This window comes from Epinephelus moara, chromosome 5 (assembly GCF_006386435.1).
Source record: "Epinephelus moara isolate mb chromosome 5, YSFRI_EMoa_1.0, whole genome shotgun sequence".
Lineage (NCBI taxonomy): Eukaryota > Metazoa > Chordata > Actinopteri > Perciformes > Serranidae > Epinephelus > Epinephelus moara.
Window position 1 is genome coordinate 8,822,244 of NC_065510.1, and position 25,859 is coordinate 8,848,102.

General features: G+C 42.6%; 1 protein-coding gene across 2 annotated transcripts in view; it reads right to left on the bottom strand.

Moving 5' to 3' along the window:
- Positions 1-11,588: 11,588 nt before the first annotated feature.
- ccdc85al (coiled-coil domain containing 85A, like) overlaps positions 11,589-25,859 on the bottom strand; it is a 36,735-nt gene continuing 22,464 nt past the window's right edge. The window contains exons 3-4 of one of the 2 annotated variants that reach the window (XM_050044539.1): positions 15,608-15,665; positions 11,589-12,697 (exon numbers count right to left, since the gene is read on the bottom strand). In XM_050044539.1, coding sequence (XP_049900496.1) covers positions 12,679-12,697; positions 15,608-15,665 — 77 coding nt within the window. In that variant the 3' untranslated portion in view covers positions 11,589-12,678. Of the gene's footprint in view, positions 12,698-15,134; positions 15,261-15,607; positions 15,666-25,859 lie in introns of those variants that run through there. The other variant, XM_050044541.1, reaches the window with a different exon arrangement.

Here is a 25,859-nt window from a genome sequence, read left to right on the forward strand (position 1 = left end):
GCTGATGGTAGGCTATGCTGTACATAATCACGGAAACTGTCAGTCAGTCATTCTGTCTGTCCCACGTTTTTCTACTCACTGACGTGGTCAATCTATGTGAAACTGCACATAGGCATTGAGGATTGGCATAGGTAGAAGGTGACAAAGCTACCAATGGGTATGGACTAGTTCTTAATTAATAATAATAATAATAATAATAATTACTTTTTATAAATAAACATTATTTTACCCTGTTATTAACTTGTCTTGTCTTTGTTGCATCCTTAAGCCAGGTTGTAACAACTGGACTTTGAAGCCAATTTGACATGGTGGCCGAACCATTTAACCACAACTCTAAGTTTTCCCATTGACTTACACTGGGAAAGAGACGTCTGTAAATCAGTGAATACATTTTTTGGGCATCACAACCCCTGTGACATGACCAGTTTCAGGATTAGATCCATTCAGTCTGATTACATTTTGAAAGTCTGGACGAACTGCAAGATTGAATCATTTTATCCCCATTCAAGTTAGTGGAGGGCTAAACTGGAAGTAGCCGATTCAGCTGCAAGAAGTTTGCCGCTTTGCAGGCAAAATTTCTATTGCACCTGCTCTATGGGCCTGATGATGTTTACAATCCAGGTGATGTTACTCCCTGGAAGATTAACTTTTTTGACTTCATGCACCACTGAGCAGCTTTCATTGGAATGAATGGGGACCCCGCCTTCAACGCTTTATCCTGTTCCCTTCATACTTCCATGATATAAACAGGGAAACAATCTTTGACACTACATCAGCATGCCAGGTGTTGAAACCCTCAGGTGCCGTAAAACACAGCAGCGTGTTAATTGTACACAAATGGACTGGTTCAGTTTCCTATCCACCCAAAACATGGGCGCATTTGATGAACGTCTTCTTTTAGCACGTTCATGCACAACACTGTCTGAATATGCCAAACGCTGGGGGCAGAACTTCAACACAGTTGTAGAAATGTGGTATTTATGTGGACTGCAAGCTGGATACAGCCCCCCAACTGCACAATGCTTTCCATGTGGAGCTGGACTGGTAAATACTGAACACCATTTAACTGATGACAACATTGTCAAAAGTGGGCCCCTCATCCACACCCATGGGGGTCAAACTGGTCAAATTATGTACAGAACTGAAATAGTAAAGAGTGGCTGTGAACTGTTTTCCAGTCCCAATTTATGCAATTCCAAGACTGCTCAGGAACCCCAGAATGCAGAAACATTTAAATACAGCATTTTGAAAAATGACAATGTTCCTTTTTTCCTCACCAAAATTTAGCGGACCTTGGAGCGTGAATTGGCCCCCTTTCCAACAAGTACCAATGGATGCCTTTGTTCCTCTGTTTAATATGATGCCTGTGTCTTCACCGTAGCGTTAAAACTAAGTGCAATATGGCAGGTTTTCCTACTGAAAATTATTCTGCCTCCCTTCTCACCTTCAGCTCTGCCTGTCATACCTGCTGCTTCTTCACTTTTTTTTGCCACACATTTGTCCATTGCCTCTCTGCTCCTTTTCTTGTTCTCTCTGTACCCTGGCTTTTCTTTTAGCAGCTCCTGATTTGTGGTAAGACATTCAGGCAGTCAGGCCACAGTCCATCTCATGTTTACATCAGCGGCACTTGTGAGTTTCAGACATCGTGCACCTGACCCATGTCAGATGGACTACACCATTTTACAATACCTGCGGGAAGTGGGAGTATCAGATGAAACGTTGAAATGTGTTTTAATGATAAAAATACATTTATTTATCATGTAAATACATGTAACTTGTTGTTGTTGTTAAGAAAATTTAAGGGTCAACCATAGACCTTTTCATGGGCCTCCCTTGGCCTTGAGCCGTGGTCAGCTGTACCCTTTGACGCCCCCCAATTATCACCATGTAATGTGATAATATTTGCTGTATTTTAATTAGAATTTAATGTATATCTTAAAACATTGGTTCAAAAACAAGCCCTATCTGTATTTCCACATCTGTGTTCCATGTAGCCTGCATTCTTGTCACTTTTGATTTTCCATCAGTTGGTAGGACATCTCAAACTTCACAGACGATATAATAAAGTTGAGTGCATGATCTACAATTGGAATTACATAAACAAAATGTATTAATTTGTTTTATTATCTTCAGTGCAGTTTTCTTGTAACATGTGTCAGACTTTTCTAGGTGGCACTTACCACCATAACCATGCATCTTGGTATTGCAGCCAAATTAAGGCGACATGTTAACAGATCTAGTCCCAGCAATCATGCAAAATATGTTTTGTATTATACCTATACTGTAGATGGTGCTACAGCAACATGATAAACATAAATGGCCATAAGTGGTCATGACACAGGTTATACATTGTGCACAACCCATGCTTATATTAACAGATACTGTAACTTTTAGGTATTATGAAGGAAAAATTGCTGCCATCTGTTAATGCAGCAGACATTTTAATGTGGATTCTGATGCACATTTTCTATTAAAAACAAACAAATTTACAAATGTAAAAGATGTTAGTGAAGATTCTCAGTCATCCAGGTCATGGTAATCTTATATGCTATATCATAGGCAACTGGACTTGCTGGAGTTTCTTGAAGATGTTTCACTTCTTATCCACTTCTTCAGTTCTAATGGACTGGTGCAGAGTCGCAGGCTTTAAACTCTGTGTTGGTGTTAACCTTTACAGAGTCGTTGAGTTCACACGTGAGCTCTGAGTTTCAAAGTCGTTAAGGTCACAAAGTCGTGTGATACGATATTGCACATAAAATGTAAGAGATGTGCAGTTTGGGCAAAAATATGTGGGAGCTTTTGAGGTTTGATGAATATGAGCACTGTTTAATTTATCTGTATGTGTTATATATTTGCATATTATTACCTTGAATATGGATTCAACTAATTACTGACTTCCAGTGACAATTGCTTGGCTGTCTGACCATGCGACCCCATTGCAGTGCTGGTCACATTATCAAAAAGCACAATTATCTCAGTGGAGAAATGTGTGTTTTAATGACATCAGCTATGACAGATTTAAACACATTAGTGTCGCTTTCTAGCAGGACCCATATAAATGTGACAAGTGTCCCCGCAATGACGTTTGTTTAATAAGTCCTCCTTTCCAGCCAAGATATGGGATGAGTAATGAGAGATCTGTTATCTCTGTTGGCCATTAGCCTTAGTGTGTGAAGTCATTAGAGGATGTAATTAACTCCTATTGTACTAGAGATGGGTCATTAGCAAACGGGCCTAAGATGCATGTAGCATCGACGTGATTTGGTGGTGACCTACATGGGCTGAGAAGTTAAACGCACTTTGTTGTGAGGCTGCCAGGCCGTGTTGACGCTGTGTTTACAGCAAAGTGTTTGGCTGTGATCACAAAGGAGTTATGTTTTTATGATCACTGACAGAATGCAGATGAGGCACTTTGTTTCCTCACTTCATATGCAGACGCAGCATTGCAAAGACTTGTATCATTTGCAGATTTGGAAAACAAAACAAAAACTATAAAATGTCCAGATCTCATGCATGTGTGCATTTATTCAAATCAGTGAAGCTTCAAGATGCTTCTCATTTCTCTCTGTCTCCAGAGAACCAACTGCCAGAGTGCAGGGAGAATAACAGAAGTGATGGGTGTTTCTTCCTTCCTTTTCCCGTACTGGCCTGTCTGACGTGGTTTACATTTTACACAAGGGAGCTCACTGGGATGCCACCCATTTACATAAATAAATGAGCTTCTCTCATATGAGGGGAATTTGAGACTTTGCCGTGTTACAGTAAATCATTGGGGATCTATTTGTTTGTTTCCGTTGTATCTAGACAATAAATCATTGATAGCCCCATTGAAATCCTGCTGCTGCGTGAATGTAATAAAACCCCAAGCATCCTGGCAGATGAGCTGAGGCGGAGTATTTGTACAACAAGCCACTCCTTGTCAAACAGCTCCCTGAAGCCACATCGGGCAAGAGACATGGTCAGAAGGCAAGTCAGGCAGCTGTCACAAACTGCATTTCCCAAGGTGCTCTTTGTTTTGATTTATACCCAAATTCTCACTCTCTTCAGTGAAAAGAAAAAACTGAAAAACTGGCAAATGCATCCATTTCCATAGCAATAGTGTTTCATGGAGATGATGTGTGAAGGAGGTACTTAAGGAGTTATGAACCTGTCGACATACAATAAATCAAGTAGCAGGTTTACTTGTTCAGGGGGACAAAGTCAGGAATACCCCTTTTGTTACGTTTATTTCCTATAATTTAATTGTCATAGTTTTGGCCATTACTTCTACTGGCAATAGTAGCATTGTTCTTAACAAGTAACAAGTACTAATTGCGGAGATCTCTGAGCATGGTAACATTACTAAAAACAAGTCTGACAGGGCAAGAAACACGAGCAGTAGACGACAATACAGATGCTATCAGCCAGGTTAAGGCCAAGACACACCAAACCGACATCAAGGAACTATTGGCGATGAAGGCCAACTGTTGCATCGCCTCATGTTGCGTATGCTTTAATACTTCAGCCAATGGCCAAGTAGCATGTACGTTCTGTGTGCTTAAGAGGAAATAACTATCCATACCGGCAGGTGACAGTATGTGTTGGTCATTAAAATGGGAAACCGGAAGGCCAACAGAACGGATTCAAAAAGCTAGGTAGCCAATTAGGACATTTACAACATAACCTCATGTTAAAAGAACATGGAATATTTACCGTGTACTCACAAACAAGACCTAATATTATGAACTGTTTCTGCTAAAGAGCTCAGTGGCTAAAAACATACTCCTTTCTAATATAACAAATTAGCTTTGATCTCGTGCCCTCTTGACTTTAGTCTTTTGTTTACTTTCCTCATTTACGTCTTTGTTCCAGTGCACTGAGCTGAACTGACAATTTCCTTCACCAGTGGCTCAATTCAGCATGCCAAAGCAGCCAAAAAATCCTGACAAGGATTGACATGGACCAACTAGAGCCAATGGTGCGGAACACACCACCGAAACTAGGGTGATAAATACTCACTACCAGCCCAACACTGACCAGCAGCTGACCATCAGCATGGTGTGTCAGGGGCCTTAGCCAAGCATACTTGTGTTTAGGTGGGGTATAGCTCATGGAGTCCAGACAAAGGATAGTAGGGTAAGAGTCAAGACATATGACCGTTGAGGGCAAAGTGAAAGCGAACCATCTCCCTCAATGCTAGAGGGACTACATTGTAGTCATTGTAGAGGAAGGAAATTCGAGGAAGACATACAGTGTTGCTAAAGATGCATTTCTTTGTTGCATGTGTCATCAAGGATGGCTTTGTCACGGATAGAGGGGACGGCTGCTGCTTTAGATAGAAGATTGGACAGGAAGGATTTCCCTTGAGGAATTATGGGGCTAGCAGCTGGTGTTTGGTGTTTGTGAGAAAATAGTTTGACAGGAATAGAGTGACATGCTGTCTTTTCTCTGAGGGCAAAGATACCTTGAAAGGGTCCAGGGTGATCCCTAAAAACTCTGCAAAGCTGCAATTTATCTTTCGAAAGAGGAGCGCCGAGTTCAGGGAAAGCTTTTGTGAGAATGGTAAGTCTGAGGTGTGAAGGTGAGAACATTGTTGATAAGATGGGGAAATTAAAGGAGTCTGTGCTAGTTAGAAAGGATCCAACAAAGGGCTTTTGAGAAGGAGTCAAAAATCTTGGAACAGCTTCTGCAGCCAAAAATGATGCTTGCAGCAAGATAATAGGCGCCTTTCCAGCATATTCCAAAAAATCGCCAGAAGTTTGAGTGAATGTGCATCTGTGATATCTGCTAGCACTTGAGGTGTTTTTTTCTTTGTTAATGGAACATGGGCAGAGGCCAGGTAAAGTTGAAATAAGCTGGCTTAATTGTCGCTGCACTTGAAGGGAATTCCTCTCTCATTCAGAGCACTGGAGACGAGCCACTGTTGAGTCTTTAATGCTGGGTTGTGAGTGTGGATATGAAGTCAGTCGATGCCAGAAGAAGGGAAACAGGAAATCTCTAGTGGCAGTGCATTACTGTGGAAGCATTACTCATTGATACATCTGCTTTATACTCAGTAGCAATACAAACAGATATGACTAAACCAAATTCACCTGTATTCTTTTGTAAGATAGGTAAGACAAGTCACAAATGCCATGACTTTAGACTTGCACCTTGACTTGGACTTAAACACTGATGACTTGTGACTTCACTTGGACTTCAGCCTTTTGCCTTGAAAACACTTGAAATCAAAGATCAAAAAGTATGTTACTTATAAAGTGTGCCACGAATGAATTAATTTCCCTTCATTTTCTGAATCAACCATTGTTAACACTTTTTATTCTCAGCATGTCGATGCTTGATTCCCCAGATCCACTTTGTTTGAACCAATCTGACAGCATTGAATCAAGTTGAAGGTGAAAACCATGCAGAACTAACATTACATTACTACCTAAGATAATTTTAGATGTGTACAAAAACTACTCAATTGTCAACACAAATTAATTGCAGAATGCAAAACAAGTGGCTCGAAAATTATAAACGGAGACTCAATAACTTCCAACAACTTCTTTTGACAATTGAAGTTGCTCAAAGAACGTGGGAAAAAGTCGAGGCTAGTATTAACATAGTGAGCTAATGTGGGTGCCATGAGTTCTTTGTGGTACCCAACCTGGTCTCACTCCAAAGTTGTCAAAATCCAGCGCTTGGGCAGTGCCTTCCATCAGACGCTGACGAAAAAAGCCATCCTTTAACGTCGGCATGATACGGGGCTAGTCGCCGTTTTATGGTGCTCAGTGGCATCAGAGGGAAACACGACGGGAAAAGAACGAATGTTAAGGCGATGAAAGTCCAATTAGGGTGGGTGAGAGTGGTGGTGGGTCCAAAAACAAGGACTTGCACCCAGGAGACCGGATTGTAAAGCCAAACTCTGTTCTTTTTTCCTACATCCAACCACGTGCGTTTGTATTTGAAGGGAAAAAAACGTCAATTCGTGGTGTTGTATTGTCGCAGTGCGTTTATTTTGAAAGAGACTGTCAATTTCCTGTGAAAACTGGAGTGTATTTTGAAAGAAGACAATGAATGCAATAGGCATAACTTGACACGGCGTCCCAGAACATCAACAACCAACGCACCCAGGGTACCTTTCATGTCGTATCTGGACGTGGAAAATCCATGACCACATGTTGAAATGTGATGAAGTCACAGAGAGAGTGAGAATGCGTAGTGGTACCAGTTAGTTGTGCTATATGCTATGAAAGTGCAACATGAGCACAACTTTTTCATTATTAAGCTCATGGTGCACTTATAACAAATGAATACACATTTTTAAAAGCATTCATGATTTTTGTAAATTTAAAATGGCATTTTGATGAGAAGCGCAGCATGACTTGTTTAGGACTCAAAACTCAATGTTAAGGACTTGGGTCCCACGTCTGACTTAGACTGACCAATTACTTGTGTCCACAGCTGGGTAAGAAAATACTTGGTTTGATTCTGCCCTTGAACTTAGATTTGCCCTTTACAGTAAAACAGTAAATCCACCATGGAGTGTGTTTGTGTTTACTGTACGCACAGACACTTACACATTTGTGGTGTGTGATTTTTTAGAGAGTGCTTTTTATCTCATTTAAAAAATATATATTTATTTCTATTCTGTCTACATGTTTCTTCAGCCAGCAACATACAGAGCAATAACATCCTTATGTCATGATGAATTTGGCCATTTTTGGTCATAAAGCCTTGGCTCCACATGCTTGTTGATGACCCCCATAAATGTTCTCATCTTCCAGAGACTGACAGTAAAGTCCACCTGACTAACAGCTCCCAAGTCGAAGTGTCATCATATCCGACTCCAGCTGCGAGCATTTGCATGTAGAACGTGTGTGCTGCAGTAGTTCATCTTGTGTTGATAGGTTTCCCCGGTTGATCGACCGGTCATCTGGGTAGATTACATGTCTGATCTCCTTGCTGATAGATTATTGTGGCCATGCAGTCTGAGTATGGTTATCTCCTGCTCTGGTTCTTACTGGTGTCCCATTGCTCTAACAGACGACAGATTTGGTGCGGTGTTTATAGATTTACCCTTGCATCGGCAGGGTATGCAGATGGGGAGGATTGACCTGCTGCGACCTTGGAAGAGTGCCCTGGCGGAGGACGACGGCGACCTCGGGATGGGCAGGACGTGCTGCAATGCAGCAGAGCAGATCAGTGGCGCTGCATGCTCTCACCCACACACACACACGCACTCACACACAAACACATAAACTGCAGCTCACCAACACACTTTTCACACATCCAAACACACGTATTGTACATAAATACCGTTTAACATCAAAACCTGCACAGATGCACACAAATCAATACAAACACACACACACACTCTCTTTGTCTTCCTGGATAAGCAAGTGAGGGTGTGTCTTAATCAACCTGCCGCTGTCTGGCTGGCTGAAACCCACACACCACCCACATGACTCTGCATATTGAGCAGCACGTAAGCACGAACATGCTCACACACATTTACCTCCACGCCCCTTCACACACAGAGACACACACATGTACAGAGATGTGACGGTAACACATGGAAAATCTATAAACTGTCACAATTAACACTATAACACATCCTGGTAATAATTCATGTCATCACACCTATTAGATTAAGTAGTCAAAACACACATTTGTATCACACAGCATTTATAACACTATATACACACCATTACAAAGACTAAAAATAATGCACTGGCTTTCCTTTTTCTCTGCATCCAAGCAACGTCCTTCTTATCACACACATGTATACGTTCTCATTTTCTTTTTTTATTCTCTGCTTTACAGATAAGGTGTTCACTCAGTTCCATCAGTCACTAGATTCCCCCAGACGCCCCAGCAGGGCATCCCATAGGAGGACAATATATAGCAGCAGTGCCAACATATCTGATTTAAACACCAGCTGAGCACAGACCCTCATTAAAGAGCTTTTCTGGGGCAAATAAATAAACCCTAATCACTCTAAGCAATCAGATCAAACCAGATCAGCCTCAGTTAGTTTTTACTTGTACTGAGTGAACTGGTAATGCCTCAGCCCAGTGGACGGCCTAATACAAATTGGTATTTTCGATGACCTTGTGCTGACTTACATTCATTTCCTAGGGGCATACCCAAACCAAATCAAACCATAACAACAAAACACTTTAATGCTAATGCTAAAGGAGAAATCTGTTGATGTTGTCAACAAATCCTATAAAAAGCCCAATACATCACTCCTCCTAACAATTACCGCCTGTGTAGCCTGATATATCTTATTCCTCTGTGCCGCACAGCTCCACTGTTGTCCTAAAGCTATTAAAAACACATCAGTGAGCCACACTGTAGCACTGGGTAACATGTCCCTGCATTATAATAAACATGCACTGTAGTTTTATTTGAGTTGAGCCTGCATACGCTGCCCCGCTGCTGTAATTTGTCACAGTACCAAATGTGTATTTATCCGCAGCTAAAATGGTTCCCAACAAATGCACTATTTACTCCTTGTGGAGGTGGGTGTGATTAGTAGCCAGATGCAGGGGAGAGGTGTGTGTGTGTGTGGGGGGGGGNGGGGGGGGGGGGGGTGGGGGGGGGGGGGGGGGGGGGGCTCATGAGAGTAGCACCAGGTAAGTTGATTGACACAGCTGCTGCTGATTTGTTCTGATTACATCTCTCCCTTTTTCATGCAGTAGTGTGCCGGCACTCAAAGGACTGCGGCCCAAACTGGGGAGAAGGACACTGCTTGAGTTTTTGGTTTGAAACTGAATGGACTGGGAGACATGTGCTGGAGGAGTCGGGCAGCTATAGGCACATGTTGAGGATTGATTTTGTTGTTGTGTGCTGGGTCATGGTAAATAAAAGTATTGCATATAGATGGAGTGCTGAATCTGCACATCTGTGCTGGGGAACTCACAGAGGTAGCAAGACGGCTACACTCCTGTTTGAGTATCGTTTGCTAAAATCTACAGTGCCCACCTGTTTCAGGAAATTATTTTTAAAAATGAAAATTTGTATTTGTAACCTGTTTATACAGATTTATAAATTCAGGGACAAACAGGCTTGGGGCTTACAGGCAGGGTTATGAAGTTCTAAAGAGTTACTAAACCCCAGAGTTTTACTTAAAATGCCTCTAACCTGGAAATAAAAAAAAAAAAAAAAACCTGGAACGCGAGAAAAGTTTTAACATGGGCAAGGTGCTAAGAAATGCACAGGCAAGCTTTTTCTATATTTGAGCCAGACATTTTGGTGTGTGTCTCTGTAGATAGTATGCAAGCTACGAACATGTACGAAGGCATTCATGCCCAACGCGTTGTTTGTTGCAATATGTTTGGAAATGCCAGGCAGTGTACAAACAAAATATTCTTTATATAAGCAAGTAGATAGGTAGATAAGTCCACTAGTGTTACCAGCAGAACGTTACCGGAAAAGTCGGCTAACTGGCAACAGTAGTAAACAACAATGAACCACCAAACATTGCATATGTACACTGTAATTTTTACTGTTGCTTATCTCAATTACAGCGATATTTCATGTTCTTCCACACCCTAAGGCAAAAAGGCCTTGTCTTTCCAACATGTGGTGGCTACTTCTTCCATTATTTTAAGGTCACCTGACTGTCCCTGTGATCTCTCAATGAAGAGTCGTAGAGATGTCTGTACAGGCAAACGTGCTCGGCCAAGACTGTTGAACTGAAAAGCGCAGCACATGCAGTGGGCATGTGAAAAAATTCAGAGGTGCAGAAGTGCCGCAACAACCTTTGGAGCCTTCGTGCATGAGCTGAAAGGGGTAATTACATCAATTTCTGCTGCGCTTAACCCACACCAGGGACACGGTGAGCTTAAACCACACATTGCTCCTTCCTGCTGTGGAATAGTGGAGGGGTGGTTGGTGACGAAATCACCTGCCACCACATCAGCCAATAGCAAAATTCAATTGCATTAGCCGGGTCTCGAACAGTAGCCGGCAGTCGCTTTGTATATTCATAAGACAATATGCAGAATTTGAGTACTTTGCACTAAAATGTCAAGATTTTCAAATACCCATATACACTGGTTTTCAGCTGGAAAAACTGGTTAAGAGATAGAATAATGCATTGTTGGTTTTCGTCTTTTCAGGGGAACATCTTCAGCTATCCTTTGACCAAATCACAAAAGTACATGCACACAGTGGTTTCGGAAATCCTTAGTAGCAGATGTTACGGCACAACTGGATTGACCCTGTTGGTCAGGATATGAGGGAGGGTGATGTGTGCAGAGGAAGCGGAGCTGGCTGTTCCACTGGCTCACTGTAACAGGAAATTCTTTCCTGTTTGATCCTATTGTCTCTGTTGACAGGATGTGACAGCATGAGATGTTGGTCACGTGTGGCGGTCAGGATGTGTTTTGCTAGAGCTCAATTACTTTATCCTTATTTCTGTTTATGACGCTGAACAAAATCAGTTTAACCTTTGCACACGTAAGAAGCAACTTATACTGTGGTCATTGCTGCTGTATATGCCTTATAGATTTTTTTCCTAACCATATTATCAGCTCACAACGTGTCCAATGCGACCTTTGGCTGCAGGGTCAAAGGTCAGCACACACGCATCCCTGATTCATTTCAGCACACCAAAATAAAACCTGAGCAGGCGATGCACTTTTACATAAAGAAGTCTGTTTATTATTCGATAGATATCATTATGCATCTTCATATAATAGTTCTAATACCAGTAAGTCAAAAATAATAATCATATTATATTTATATATATAGATATATAGAAAACTAATCCAATAATCTACTTTTTACTTGGACTTTACTTCCTTGTAAAAAACAACATGGAGAAACGTATAATCTTCTCCCCAGCTTCAATATAGGCGCTTTAAGGGAGCAAAAAAGATAATACAAAAAAGAAAAATTACACCTGAACATTGCATCTTATAGAACTAGAACATCTGTCAGCAGCTAGTAATGATGACCATCTTGGTTTAAGACACAGGAAGAGGTTGTTTTTTTTTCTTTGCTAGAACATCTTTGACAATTATGCTTTTTGTTTTGTTTTTAAATTCATTTGAAGATGATGGATCATGTGATCGGCTGGATTTGGAGACCGAGAGACAGAACGTTAAGATTACACCAGTCTCATTACACACTTTGAAGATGATGGATATCTGAAGATGAAGGAGAAGAGGGAGGGAGTGGATAAACAGGGTGGGAAAGGGGGAAAAGTGTGGGATAATGATTCAGGTTTCGAACAGCAGGGTATACAAAGTTTAATTTATGTGCTTCTCCACCAGTGATGTACATTTGTAAACAGAGGGTAGCGGCACAAAACAGTGCAGAGTCCTCTACATCTTCTCTCACCGATCCCCGGTGTCCCTCCCTTTCTGCAGGCGCTCTCCGGGAGGTAGCCGTGTCACAGTTGGAAGGGAGAGATATCCACTCTTATCCATTTAGCTACGGCAGTCTTCGAGTTTTACCAACCGTACTAACAGCATTCCCCCCAGAACTCCCTCTCTTCCCTCAAACTCTCGATATGTAGAAATAAAAACATGGAGGCAGGCTGTTTCAGGGCTGTGGACATGGATGAGGCCATGGACGACAGACCATCCGGAGTTTGGAGGGTGGCGTCCAGGGGCCCTCGTGTCTATCCAGGCCGGAGACACTGGAGGGCTGTACCACTGCAACCTCCCCTCCGTTTGAGGAGCCTAGCTGGTCAAGTTGGGGTCAAGAGGAGGCATCAAAGCTGTGCAGGAACAGAAGAACAAGAAGAGGAGGTCTTATTACTACAGTATTATCTTGTATCTTATTGATTCTTGATTAAAAGAATTACAAAACTTAAATTCAAATGGGGTACAACTAGTAAATGCATGTGTTTTTTGGGAGTGAAAAATCTTGTGCTCAGATTAATACATGTATTTCATGAGAAGTTTGATGTGTAATAGCGGTATCAAATGAACCTCATCATGACTAAGAGCTAGTTGACATGAGGCCAGTCTCTCTGCTTGGTTAAGCTGAATGAAGTCAGGATTCCACCTTTCATTTAACAGGAAGTCCAACTTCTGTTGGATAAAATCACGCATTCATGACCGCTATTTTGTATGCATTCTTGCTAAATAGCTGCCTGCTAAGTAAAGCACCATAAAATATCTGCATAGCAATGCATTACTCAGAAAGCATTATTCAGTTTCATGGTGATTAACACTAAACTGTTAGCAATACAAACACTCTCGGTTTCACAGCAGACATGTTGACTTGTCAAAGCAGAAAAAAGCACAGGTGTTACTAATAACATTCGCGATGGCTCTGCTGTGTTCAAGTGTCCCAGTCAGCAGTGACAGTGAGCCAGCAGGCACAGGACTCTAAAACTGACTCAGCTAAATGGAATTCAGCCATCATTAATGTTATTATTTACACCTGTGCATTTCCTGCTGTGACATGTCAAAATGTGCGCTATAAAAAAACACCTACTCTTGTGTGTTCTCCTGCCAGATAAGTACCAGGGTTAGTTGATGTCATAAAAATTGGCATATGATGATTTCCTCAGTGAAACATTGTGATGGATGATGATACTTTTGTTGCGGGGGCAATGACACAAAAACCAAACCGGAACCTGACCTGCAAACCACAAACTTTATGCATTACAGTAGCACAAGTGTCAGGACCAAGGACTGAAGTAAGGACAGAGTGTACGTGTATATATATTTCGGAGAGAGAGTGACAGAGAGTGGAGAAGAAAAGGTGGAAGGTGGACTATTGTACGCAATGTTTCTGTAAGTTATTAATAACTTACTGAGAGCGCTGCTTTGTCACTTTTTGACCTGCCCGCTGGAACCAATGATTCTTATATACCATTCATTCATTCATTTATTTTCCATAACCACTTATCCTGTTGGGGCCCGCAGGGGAGCTGGAGCCCAGCTGACTCTGGGTAAGAGGCGGGACCATTCAAGCTCACGTTCGCACCTATGACCAATTTAGTCACCAATTAACCCAACTCTTTGGACTGTGGGAGGACGCCAGAGTACCCAGAGAACTCGACAGAGCATGCAGACTCCGCAGAGTGAGGGTTCCCCTACCCCAGAGTTCAAACCCCCAACCCCAGGTTCAAACCAAGAACCCTCTTGCTCTGAGGCAAAAACAAAAAACAAAAATAACAATATATACCAGTTAATTTAAAAAAACAAAAAACTAGAGACCATCTTGTGATGGGATCACTCTAGCTGCGACAAAGCAATCTGTGATGTCAGGGGTGGAGGCCATAGCCACTTCCCAACCCCCTACACCCTGAAACCAATGCACATACCGAATTTAACCTTAAAGGCAATATTCAGTTCTTACAACATCAAACGTAGGTGGCAATAACTTGGTAATAAACTGATTTTTTCCTAGATTCACCAGCCAAGGGGATTTTTCATAATCTTCCTGAACTATAAAACATGTGCAAATTATTTATTAACCATTAACTGAGCCATTAGTTACAGCTTGTCAACCCCAACTGTCTTTAGCGAGTGACTCATACAAACTGGAGTCGGCTAGATAGATAGATAGATAGATAGATAGATAGATAGATAGATAGATAGATAGATAGATAGATAGACAAGTTGCAGAAATCCTGTGGAAGCATATAAAAGAGAGAGTTTAAGAGAGATAAAATGTTCATTACTGCAGGCTTTTGTGTTGCTTATCAGTGACAGATCCTTTTGTTCGTGTCTGTCTTCACCACAGCAGAGAGAACCCATGGACGGCCATGGGACCTGACTTCAGTCTGCATTGTTAGAACACCCTTGTTGCTTTTCTCCACGCTCGCAAATCATCGACTGACATACAGTACATTTTCTTCTGTTCCTCACCTGAGTCATTGATATTTTTGTACGAGGTAAGTGGGAGTGGGCTGGAAAAGCGCAGGCACAGAAGGAATGATGAGGTGAAAAGACTGATGTGAAAGAAAAGGAGGAGGACGCCTTCATCCACAGGTAGGAAAGGTCACCATTTATGGGAGAACGACCATGAGAATGTGTGTGGATTATGCGTGTTTGTGTGCGTGTGTGTCCCGGCTACGTGGGGTTGTGACTATCCTCTGGGGGGAGGTGTGTCTTGTCTTGCAGTCATTAAATATTAACACAGCCATCTTGCCCTCCCACTGGGGCCTGACTGAAGATGTAGGATGGCACACGGGGACGGGATAGGGTCACCTCTAACTCTGTAGTCCCACTGTAAACCCACTGTGATTACACCTGGGCCAGACCAAGCATGCAAACACATTACTCATCTGGAGCTGGGACGCTGGGCTAACTCAAGGACTGACCCTGCAATGACACAGGATCACAACAGAATATAAATCAGAGATATTGTGTTGATCACTTAATGATTAGAAGGAGAACAGAGAGAAAATATTGAATTATTTAGACTTGGAGATTTCCGATCATTTTCACAAATATCCTTCAACCCGACTCTTAAATGTAAATTGGTTTGGAGACTCCAGCTAAAGGAGACACTCTGTATGGTAAAATAGAATAATGGGAGCTAATTACAGGATTATGGGCCCTCGTGGAAAGAACACACAATGACCTTCATTGGTTTTTCTTCTCTCAAAGACTCTAATTAATGCAAAAGACGTTTGTGAAACAGAAACAAGGCGGAGAGGGGTTCTTACCTGTCCCATAGCTTGACATTTCTACAGTTGTTGGTGCAGCAGCCGGCTGATATCAAAGCTGTCACAGAGAGAGAGAGAGAGAGAGAGAGAAAGGAAGAGATGAGTTTTCAGTGTGTTGTTTTGACAAGAGAAGAGCGCCTCATTAATCTAAGAGCCTGTTTTCACCTGATATTACCATGCGTCTTGGGTGATCAGATCACAAGTGGACAGCTTCAAGTCTGTCTGTTCACACCTGGCGTTACAATGCATCTCAAGTGACCACCTGTGATCGGATCACACTTCCACGCTCAATATGCAAATAAAGACGGATATCATTTCCGTTGGCAAAGATCAAATGCATTGTTGTGTTTAACCAGTGTCATGCTACACACACTTACAGCCTATTAAATAGGCTGTTAATTTATTGAATAAAATTGTATTTCATTGTAGAGCTCCTCGCAGCACATTGATTTGCTCAGTTCCTCCATGCCCTGCTCTTTGTCTCTCTGTTTATAATGTAACAAGTGCCCTCCAACCAGCGGTCTCTCTGCCTCCCCACCGCTATAGAAGATTATTGCTACAGGAGTGCGAGCTCATAGCCAGGGATAGTTGGTGATAGTCCGCCCACATGCTCAAGATGACAGGGCTAACTGTCAGCATCACACCACTAATGTTACCTAAAAGTTACCGACAGGTTTAAAGGTTCAGTGTGTAAGATTTAGTGGCATCTAGTGGTGAGGTTGGAGAACTGAGACTTCTCCCATGTGCCAAGCCTCTGGAACTGGTCGCAAATGGCGCTATTGAGAGTCAGTGTTTGGTTTGTCCATTCTGGGCTACTGTACAACATGGCAGTGAGAGAGGACCATGAATGTATAAAGAGACCTGGATACAGCATTGGCTACGGGGCCGCGTTCATTTGTATGAAATTTGCTCAGTGGCGCATGAAACCAAAATGGTTCAACTGCTGCCTATGAAACTACCCAGATGATGCTTACAGCTGGTTTAGCGCTCCACCTACTTGAATTGGGATAAAATAATTCAATAGAGCAGCTCTTCTAAACTTTCCAAATGATATTGAACTGAATGGATTAAATTCTGATTTTGCGGGGATTGAGACATAAAAAAAATGTATCCACTGATTTACACACGTCTCTCATTATGTAAGCCTATGAAAAAAAGTATTTTTGGGCCACAGGGTATCACATGCAGACCCAGAAGTTATAATTGTTTGGCCATTATGAAAATTGGCTTCAAAACCTGGCACACTTCCTGGAGGCCTGGAGACATCCTGCCCTGTATGTAGATATAAACAGTTCAATCTAAGGTTGTTTCCTAGTCTCAGGAAATTATAAACTAAAAACAACATAGTTATGAATATTGTGTTCCATTTCTGTCAATGTATTCCTGAACTGACCGTCGCCAGCCCAGGAGGAGAGCGGCTCCAGGGATGGCTCTTCGGCATTGCATCTAACCTATGTAACGGCAGCAACAGAAAGTTTTCTTATGGTATTCACTGGGCCTAAAGATTTGGAGCTGATGTCTGTGTTTTTAGACTGCCAAAACAGGGAAAATGACTCATTGATAAACCATGGAGGAGGAGGAGGCTACTACCAGTTTTTCTTTCCAGCAGAAATGTATGTAAAAGGTGAAATTAAGAATTTTTATTATTAAACTCATCCAAGTCAACACATATAGTCAGGAGGTGATTAGCTTAAGAAAAACTGGGAGCAGAGAGAAACAACTGGCCTGGCTTTGTACAAAATTAAGTTGCAGTATAACTATTTCTTGGCAAACAGTAGTTTATCATTACACTCAGCACTTCTGTGTAGCTTGTTGTGACAAGGACAATTTTGAGAAGTCACTCCTTGCAGCTGTTGTTTACCTAGAATTAGCAACAGCCCATAATTCCCTCCATACCACAAATTACTGCTTTCACATTATTGTTTGTGAACAGATTAAACAAAAAAGATACAATGTTTAATCAGTGAGCTATAAAGATGCTGGTTGGCAGATTTATTTACTTTGGAAAGAGCCAAGCTATCCTTTTCCCCTTGCTTTCAGTCCATGGGCTAATTGCCCATAGGCTCTAGCTCCATATTTAATACAGACATGGGAGTGGTATCAATACTTTCATCTCTTTGTATGGTATGTTACATCACACTCACACTTTTATCTTTATCCTTTATAAACTCAAAGCATTTTGTGACAAAGGTAACGATCTAGATGAGCCATTAGAATTCACTGAATGATAGTAGTCTCCACTCAGAAAGCCTATGGCCACCATTTTATACTGTGTTGTAGCATTCACAACTTTACCACATTCGCCCCTCGTCTGTTTCTCTGCTGCAACGGTGCAAGTGACAGCAAGCAGAGCAGCGACAACCTTCACAGAAAATGTGAATCCTAATGCACACACACATGCACACCTACAGGCAGACTGATTTATCTAGACCTTAATCTCAGAGTGTATCAAATTTAAGACTGGAAGATAACGTGGGACAATAGCAGGAGACTAAGAGGGGCAGACAGCAAGAGATAAAAACAAGGATTTATTAAGGAGTAACACATCAAACAGCTTTGTGCAAGACTTCACACTATCGCAGTCAACGTTATTGTCCTTAAATACGAGGCAGGCTCTTGACTCTTATCTCGACATCCTTCACCGAAAACTCCTGTGCTGCTTCATTTCTGCTCGGCAAGAAAAATGTTGCTGTCAAACCAAATGGTGTTAATCTCAAGCTGTTTTAAAGTACAGGACGCACAGTATTTGCCCTCACACTCTCTGGCTCTGTGAGCGCTTCTGGTCAGAACTTGGTTCGGTTAAGCGGTGGAAAAATGCCTTTGCCTTAAGCAGTCCAAGCTTTGAAAAAATGTTATCCCTTTGTACCTCCTTCGCCCTTCGAAACAATTTTTATCCTTGCACCCCCCCCCGCTTGATATCCCTATCCCTCTCTTTCTTTCTCCAACAGTTTCCTCCCCATGAGCCCATAATCATGTTTTCAGCACATTTCCTCTCCTTGCCGTGCTAACATCTCTCATTAAAGATTCATAACACTCTTGTGACCGCCGAGTTCTGCGAAAGATTCCAGTATAGCCACCTTCACTAAGTTCCCTGCCCCTTCCCTTGCTTTGGTTATATTCGTGGGGAGGGGGGGGGATGAGGAAAGACGGCACAAAGAGATATGCAAAAGGGGTGGGCTGGAGGGTGTTTTCATTTGGAGGTCAGGGTGTGTGGAATAGAATTGATTTCACGGCTAAAGCGGAGCTCATAGACCAGTTAGAGAGCGGTAAATACATGATCACATCTCACATCCTCCTCACACATGAACACAAACAGAGACACACAAAGTCTACAGGAAGTGAAGATGATAGCTGTTACGATGATAGATTTGAAAGCAGGACTGTATCTGTACACGCTCTGATGGATCAATACAGACGTAGAGTGGTTCAGCAATGACATCCCAGCAGCTTGTGAGTGTGGTTTCAGATTGATGCCAGGATTAAAATCAGCATTTATTACTGTGATTCCATCATTGAGTGTAACAGTCCCTACAAATCAGCTTTAACTTTATGCTTGTCATATTAGTGCAAAGTTAATATTAGGCCAACTACCCACTGTACAATGTGATTAGTTCCAGATGTGTTCCAGATGACTTTTCATAACAAACACTTGGTTGGTGTGCCCTCTGTTCCTGAGCTGAGAACCTCATCTGGGACATTCAGATTAGTGATGTGCCAGTCATGAAACAATCGCTTGAAACAACGAGTCCTCATCTCTACAAATTCACTCACTCTCTCACCCTGCCTGCCTGCTACTAGCAAGTGCAAACTGCCGAAGCGAAACCACATGTCAGCTACTATATTGTGGAACTCTTACATTAACTGTATTAAGGTATTAAACTAACCGAGAGGAGCAACCACTTTGGCACCTGTTTCAATTCAGTTCTCGCTCTCCCAGCCCGGAGCTCGCTCCCCGCCCTGAGCTGAAGGTCTGACTCGGGCTGTGTGTACCTTTTGCTTGTGAGTGACTGGATCACTTGATAACTCAGCTGTCAACTGCAGATGAGCAACTCTGGAACAGGTTGAGTGCCTCTGAGCAAGATCCCAGGAACAGCGCCAAGCTTCGAAGCAAATTTGATATAGTGGTCAAACCCTGTAATTACAACTTGCCAGTCCTAGCATTTTTTGCCGCACAGAATCATGGAGAAAAGGAGTAGCGGTAAAATGGTGGATACATTGTTTGGAGCATCACAAACCCCACAAAAATCACTTGTTTCAGTCAAGAGGCAGCCTCCAGGGCTGAAAAATGAATCCAACTTGAAAGTGCCAAAAACTGTAGTTCCTCACATGACCACTTGAGGGTGGAGCCAAGGGTGAGTCAATCTCCCATTACCACCCATGATAAAATGCTCAACTTGAAGCAAAAAAAAACATTTTTACAGCCTAGTACAAAAAAGAATTTTGGTCTCTATGGCTAATTTCAACATTCATGGCAACTGTACATTTCATTAACGCCCAAAGTTCTGCTTATGTATGGGCAAGGCTGCGTGAGTGACAGGCTGTCTGTGAGGCATGGCTACACCCTATGAGTCAGATCCACCCCTTGCTCCTCCACAGCTCCACCCTCTAATTCAAGCATGCCCAAAGTCCAGTCCAGGGGCCAATCGTGGCCCACAGACAGATTTTATACAGCCCGTGGCTTGTCTTTCAAAATATACTGTATGTGCCCTGCCTCACAATGTTGGTTAAACAAGCAAGTAAATTGTGCATTTTTTCCGTTGGTCTCATGATGCACAACTATCATACAGTTGTAGACATGGACCAAGTAGGAACCACGCTAGTCTGAGTGGACGGAAGTTCGCTGCATAGATCAGCCTCTCATTGGGCGGAACGAGCCACCCGCTGAAGTCCCGCCCTACCACCTCCGGTTGTGTAGCAGTTTTCAACCGTTTTCAACACGTCCTTTACTAACTTTTGCGGTGTTTGATCTTGCGGGGATGTAGCCATTTTTCTGCCATGGTTCGCGTCCTGTAGGTGATATTTTTGTGGGCGTGTTACACCAAAACCTGTTTCCCCCCGGCAATATTTTTGCAAGCGCACCGTTGCTGTGGCACCGCCAAGAACGATTGTGATTGGTTGAAAGAAATAAAAAAAGCCGGGGCGTTTTTTTCTCCAATCTTAAAGTGAGAGTCGGCCTAGCCAGACCTTTCTTTTCTTGAGAAAGGTCTGGTGAGCGAGTCTAGAACCATGCAGGTGGAACTATTGTGTTGTTGGGGCGTCGGTGGCTTAGTGGTAGAGCAGGCGCCACATGTACAAGGCTGTTGCCGCAGCGGCCCGGGTTCGACTCCAGCCTGTGACCCTTTGCTGCATGTCACTCCCTCTCTCTCTCCCCCTTTCACACTTGTCTGTCCTATCAAATAAAGGCTTAAAAAAGGCCCCCCAAAAAATATCTTTAAAAAAAAAAAGGAACTATTGTGTTGTCATAAACAGACAAGCTAACGAAGAGTTATCTAGCAGCGACATTTCCTCCAAGGTTGCAGACATGGCCATAGCAAAAAAGCGTTAAGTCAAAAGCGAGGGCCACCGCTTCCAGGGGCAGTGGAAAATCAACCATTTTTCCAGTGAAACATTTAACAGCAGCATTTTTCCTTGTTTGTCTGGCGGCGCTGCCATACTACATTGTAATAGAAGATGTGATGATGGATTCAATGACGGCTGAGTAGAAAAGAACAAGGACTTGTTTCTTGATCCGGTATTTTTTAGCTGTCTTAGTGCAGTTGTTGTTAAGCTTTTGCAATGATGTGTTCAGTGTTAGTGTTCCACTTCAGGTTATTTTTAATGTGTGCTCCAAGGTGTTTAAAAGAGTCAGTGGTGATGAGGGGGTCTCTGTGTATTCGTATGGGTATTTTTGGATTTGGCGTGCCACTGAAGTCAATAGTGAGTTCCTGGGTTTTGGCTGTGTTGAGCAGGTGGTCACTGCTTGCCCACCGAGTGACAGCTTGGGCCACCTTGGTGCAGTACAGGGTTTCATCACACTGACTAAGGGTTTTAAAATGTCTTATATGTATTTGTTTTAACTAGTTTTCCAGGGACATTTGTGTTATGATTTTGCTTTCACTGTTGTTTTAAGCATTACGATCTTTTACAGTAACAGCAGACATGGCATGGCTAACGTACAGGAAAGTGCCCCACTGATGCTCTTGGCTGTCTCCATCTGTCAACTGACCTTCACCTTGCAGGTTGCAGCGGTCCTAAAGTCTTCCAACAGACACAAACACAGAAAGTCTCCAGGAAGTGCAGTTGATAGCTATTTAAATGGTACATTTGAAAGCAGGACTTTGTCTGAACATGCTCTGATGGATTCATATAAACATACAACGGCCTAGCAATGACACCCCTGCAGTTTCTGAAAGTGTTCTTGGACTGTTGCCAGAAACATGACTTTAAAATTGATTATATTGGTGCAAAATGATTTGGCTCACAATACAATATGATTAGTTCCAGATGTGCTCCAGATGACTCTTCATAATAAACACATGACCGCAAGGCCTTGCCATCACCCTGCTGTATGGAGGTTGGCGCCCCTCTCTTCCTGAGCTCATCACCTTGTCTGGGGCGTCCAGATCGGTTTCAAACATGCTTGATATTTTTGTCTCGTTGCATTATTTTTGGTGTCAGTCTGGCTGCTCTGTACATCACAGTCGATTTAGGCCTACCTGCGATTCTTACAGTTAGCCTACAGCGCTGTTAGGAATTATAGTACAAGGACAACATAGAATGCGCAGATAATAAACTATGTCAGTCAAGAAAGAGTAAAGATAGAAAGCAACAGCCCCGTGGAGACAATACAGTTTCTTGTTTGACGTATCATGCGAAGTCAGTTCTGGGTCTTAGGATGCGCTCAGTCAAGCACAAGAACAACTAGCTTAAATGGATTTGAAAATGGATTAAATGGATGGTCTCGAGGTTTGCAGTCACAAACACGGGTCACAAGATTACAAACTGCTGTCTCGTGATGGAGCAGTTCTGTTAACACACTGTGCCAAAATCCAAGAGAATCCCTTTAAAGTGAAGTTGATCAATGTCTAATGAAACTTGCCTTGTGACCTCTTCAAGGAGAGTTATAAAGTGAGAAAACACACAGCACACTTGGACCGTGTTTGTTGATTTAGTTATGGGCAGGGCGTTAAAACCAAAATTGGATTTAACGGGATGTGAGAGATGTGTAGAGGGAAGAGGGCTCTGTGTGGGTCAGAGCAAGAGTGTATAGATAATGTGATTACTCAAGAATAATGTGGGGCCTAAGCTCCCTTAAATTCCACCTCTGTACACCGGAGCTCGACTGAAAGGCTCTAAATTTCCCCCACAAAGAGATCTGTGAGATTGGCTGGGGAGAGGCTGCTCCCATACTGAATAAATCACTGCTCCTGATGGGGAACCCTTTTCCCTGTGCAGCCAGACACCAATTATTAACTGTAACTCATAATCTTAGTTTATATAAGAAGTAAGAAAATTGGTGAAATAAGTTTGCAAAATGATCCAAAGGAGCAGTGAAGATTTAGGGAAATTTAGTGGTGTGTAGCAGTGAGGACTGTAAATTGCATCCCGTTAAACTACTCCTGATTAGAATTCCTTCAGTGTTCATTGTTGTGGAGGTTTTTACTGTGAGCCGAATTATCCGCAGAGATCCCTTCTGCCCCAGAACAAACAGACCAGGTGACTAAAACCAGTAAAAACATTGAATAAAGCAGTTTTTATACATTGTTTGGCACATTGCAGACAGGACTCTTGCCTAGTGCCTGCTTTGAGTGCTCACCTTTTATCCTTTAATTACTTGATGTGCGCTCACCTTCTTTCTAATCCAGACATTCAGGAGGTTTTTACTGAGAGCCGAATTATCCACAGAGGTCTCTCCCTCTCCAAAACAACCCGACTCTGTGATTTAAACCCGCAAAAACACAGCATAAAGCAGTTTCATGTTATAAATCAGTGCTTCTCTGATGCTGTCTGGCATGCCAGGGGCAGGCTATTAGCCCAGCATCTGCTATGTGTGCTCACCTTTTTACTCTGATAACCTCAGATCCAGACAAACAGAAGGTTTTTACCTAAGCCATGTTATCTTTTCCTCTCAAAAACAAAACAGACCTGGTGATTTAAACCTGTAAAATCACTAAATAAAGCAGTGCCACATGAAAAACCAGTGTTTCTCCTGCGCTGCTGATCGCAGAGGGACTGCTAACTACGTTGGCATACAGGAGATTTTTCCTGTGAGCCAAATTATCCGCAGAGGTCTCTTCCTGTCCAAAACAAACAGACCCGGTAATTAAAACCAGTAAAAACACTGAATAAAGCAGCTTCACATTAAAAAATAAGTGTTTTTCCAACCCTGCGTTTCGTAGCGAGGCTTCTAACTACAGTGGCATTTGTGGAGACGCAAATGGCCTTTCTAGAGTCAGTGTTTGGTTTGTACATTCTGGTCTACTGTGGAAACATGGCGGTGCAACATGGCATTCTCCATAAACGAAGACTCACTCCCACACGAAGATATAAACGGCTCATTATAAGGTAAAGAAAACACAACAATTCTTATTTTCAGGTAATTTTATACACTAAAGAAAACACACTTATTATCTTATATTCCCTTTCTGCCAATAAATCCTCCACACTGAACCTTTAAAAGGAGGCAGAGGTCCAAACCAGCTCTGAAAAAAAAGAAATGAAAGAGCAGTGTATCCGTATAATTTGTCAAAACCAGTAATCACATTGGTATTGATGTCTGAATCAAGCCAGTAAACACAAGAACCTGCTCTCCTCACGGCTGCTCATCTCGCAATCCTTTTTGATCCGTCAACCACCGCCCCCGCCCCCCCCCCCCCCCCCCTTCCTTTCCTTCTCTCAACTAACAGGATCAATGCAAGGTAATTTCACATGGCCATTCCCTCAGATCTCCTAAAAATCTGCCACATAAATTATTCAGGCCGGCTGCGCAGGAGAGCCTGTGGAGATGCATGGTAGATCAGTGACCTTCCGTTTATCTAGCAGTCAGTCAGACAATCAGGGAGACAGTCAGTCAGTCAGCGAGGCTGCTTGGCAGGAGAACTGCTTGTCTTGACGTCCCCAGGGCAGTTACAGTCAGCGCTGTTACGTGCAACTCTGGAGCGTGAGGCTAAGCTCTGAATGCATAATACGGAGATTATGAGTGGCCAGAACACAAAGTGGAAACACAGAATGCAGGGTATTTATGGATTCAAGTCAGCGTTTGGTCAGTCTCACAGAAAGGCCCAGTCTTGCGAGGCCAGATTTCAGGTCGATACCACTTTAGGTCTGGGGGAATTTCATTGCTTTGGTCGTTTCTGCTGCACTAAGATTGTAGCACCGATATGCTGATTGGTTACACTGGTTGTCAGCCATGGATGAGTTGGCTGTCAGTCAGTGTTGGAGAGACCCTGGCCTGGTGGATTGTCTTCATCATTCAAATCAAAAACAATGACAGTAGGAGTAACCTTGTTTATGAAAAGAAGCAAAAAATATCGAGGTGTCACTCACTGAGGCTGGCCTTCATCAACTCATCAACAAAATGGCTGCCTGAGGATTTCCAAAGTTCTCTTTCCAAAGGCATTTTTTGACATTGTCTCCAAACACTTAATCTAACTAAATGGACATTACACTTGGCGGGTGTGATACTGATGACCCAGTAGAGTGTCGAGTACAAACTCTGGAGCTCTATGGGACATATCTATTAGTAGTGTATAATGTTCACACTGTGTAGAATATTGAGAGAGGACCCCTATTAAGTGTTTTACTGCCAAATGGCATGCTGGGTACAGCTTGCTCTTGATTGCTTGCTGCAGATCATTCAAGAACAGATGCAGAAACAGAGAGCGGAGACTGTATTAAGTATCCTCATACAACAGTTCATATGATGTCTAATGAATCAGCACCCAACAAAATAGCAGGTTAGGTTTGGTTCAGGAAACGTTATGACTGTAACAAACACACATTTCAAGCATCAGCGATGTAGCTGTTTTCCAGAAGGAGCTGGGCTTTGACTTCATCGAGGCCATAAAATGTTCATGTGAGCTTTTGCACCCAAATGACACGTATACCCTAAATGCAACTATGTCATAGCAGGTGTATTGCTTAGGACCCAAGGAAGCAATACCAGAGAAAGCTGTAGGTCACAATACCAGAGGCAGAGCAATCAGCCCATTCCAAACAGGCATCAATGACAGGAAATGTTACAGTAATAATGGTGTATTTTAATGGCAGTGAA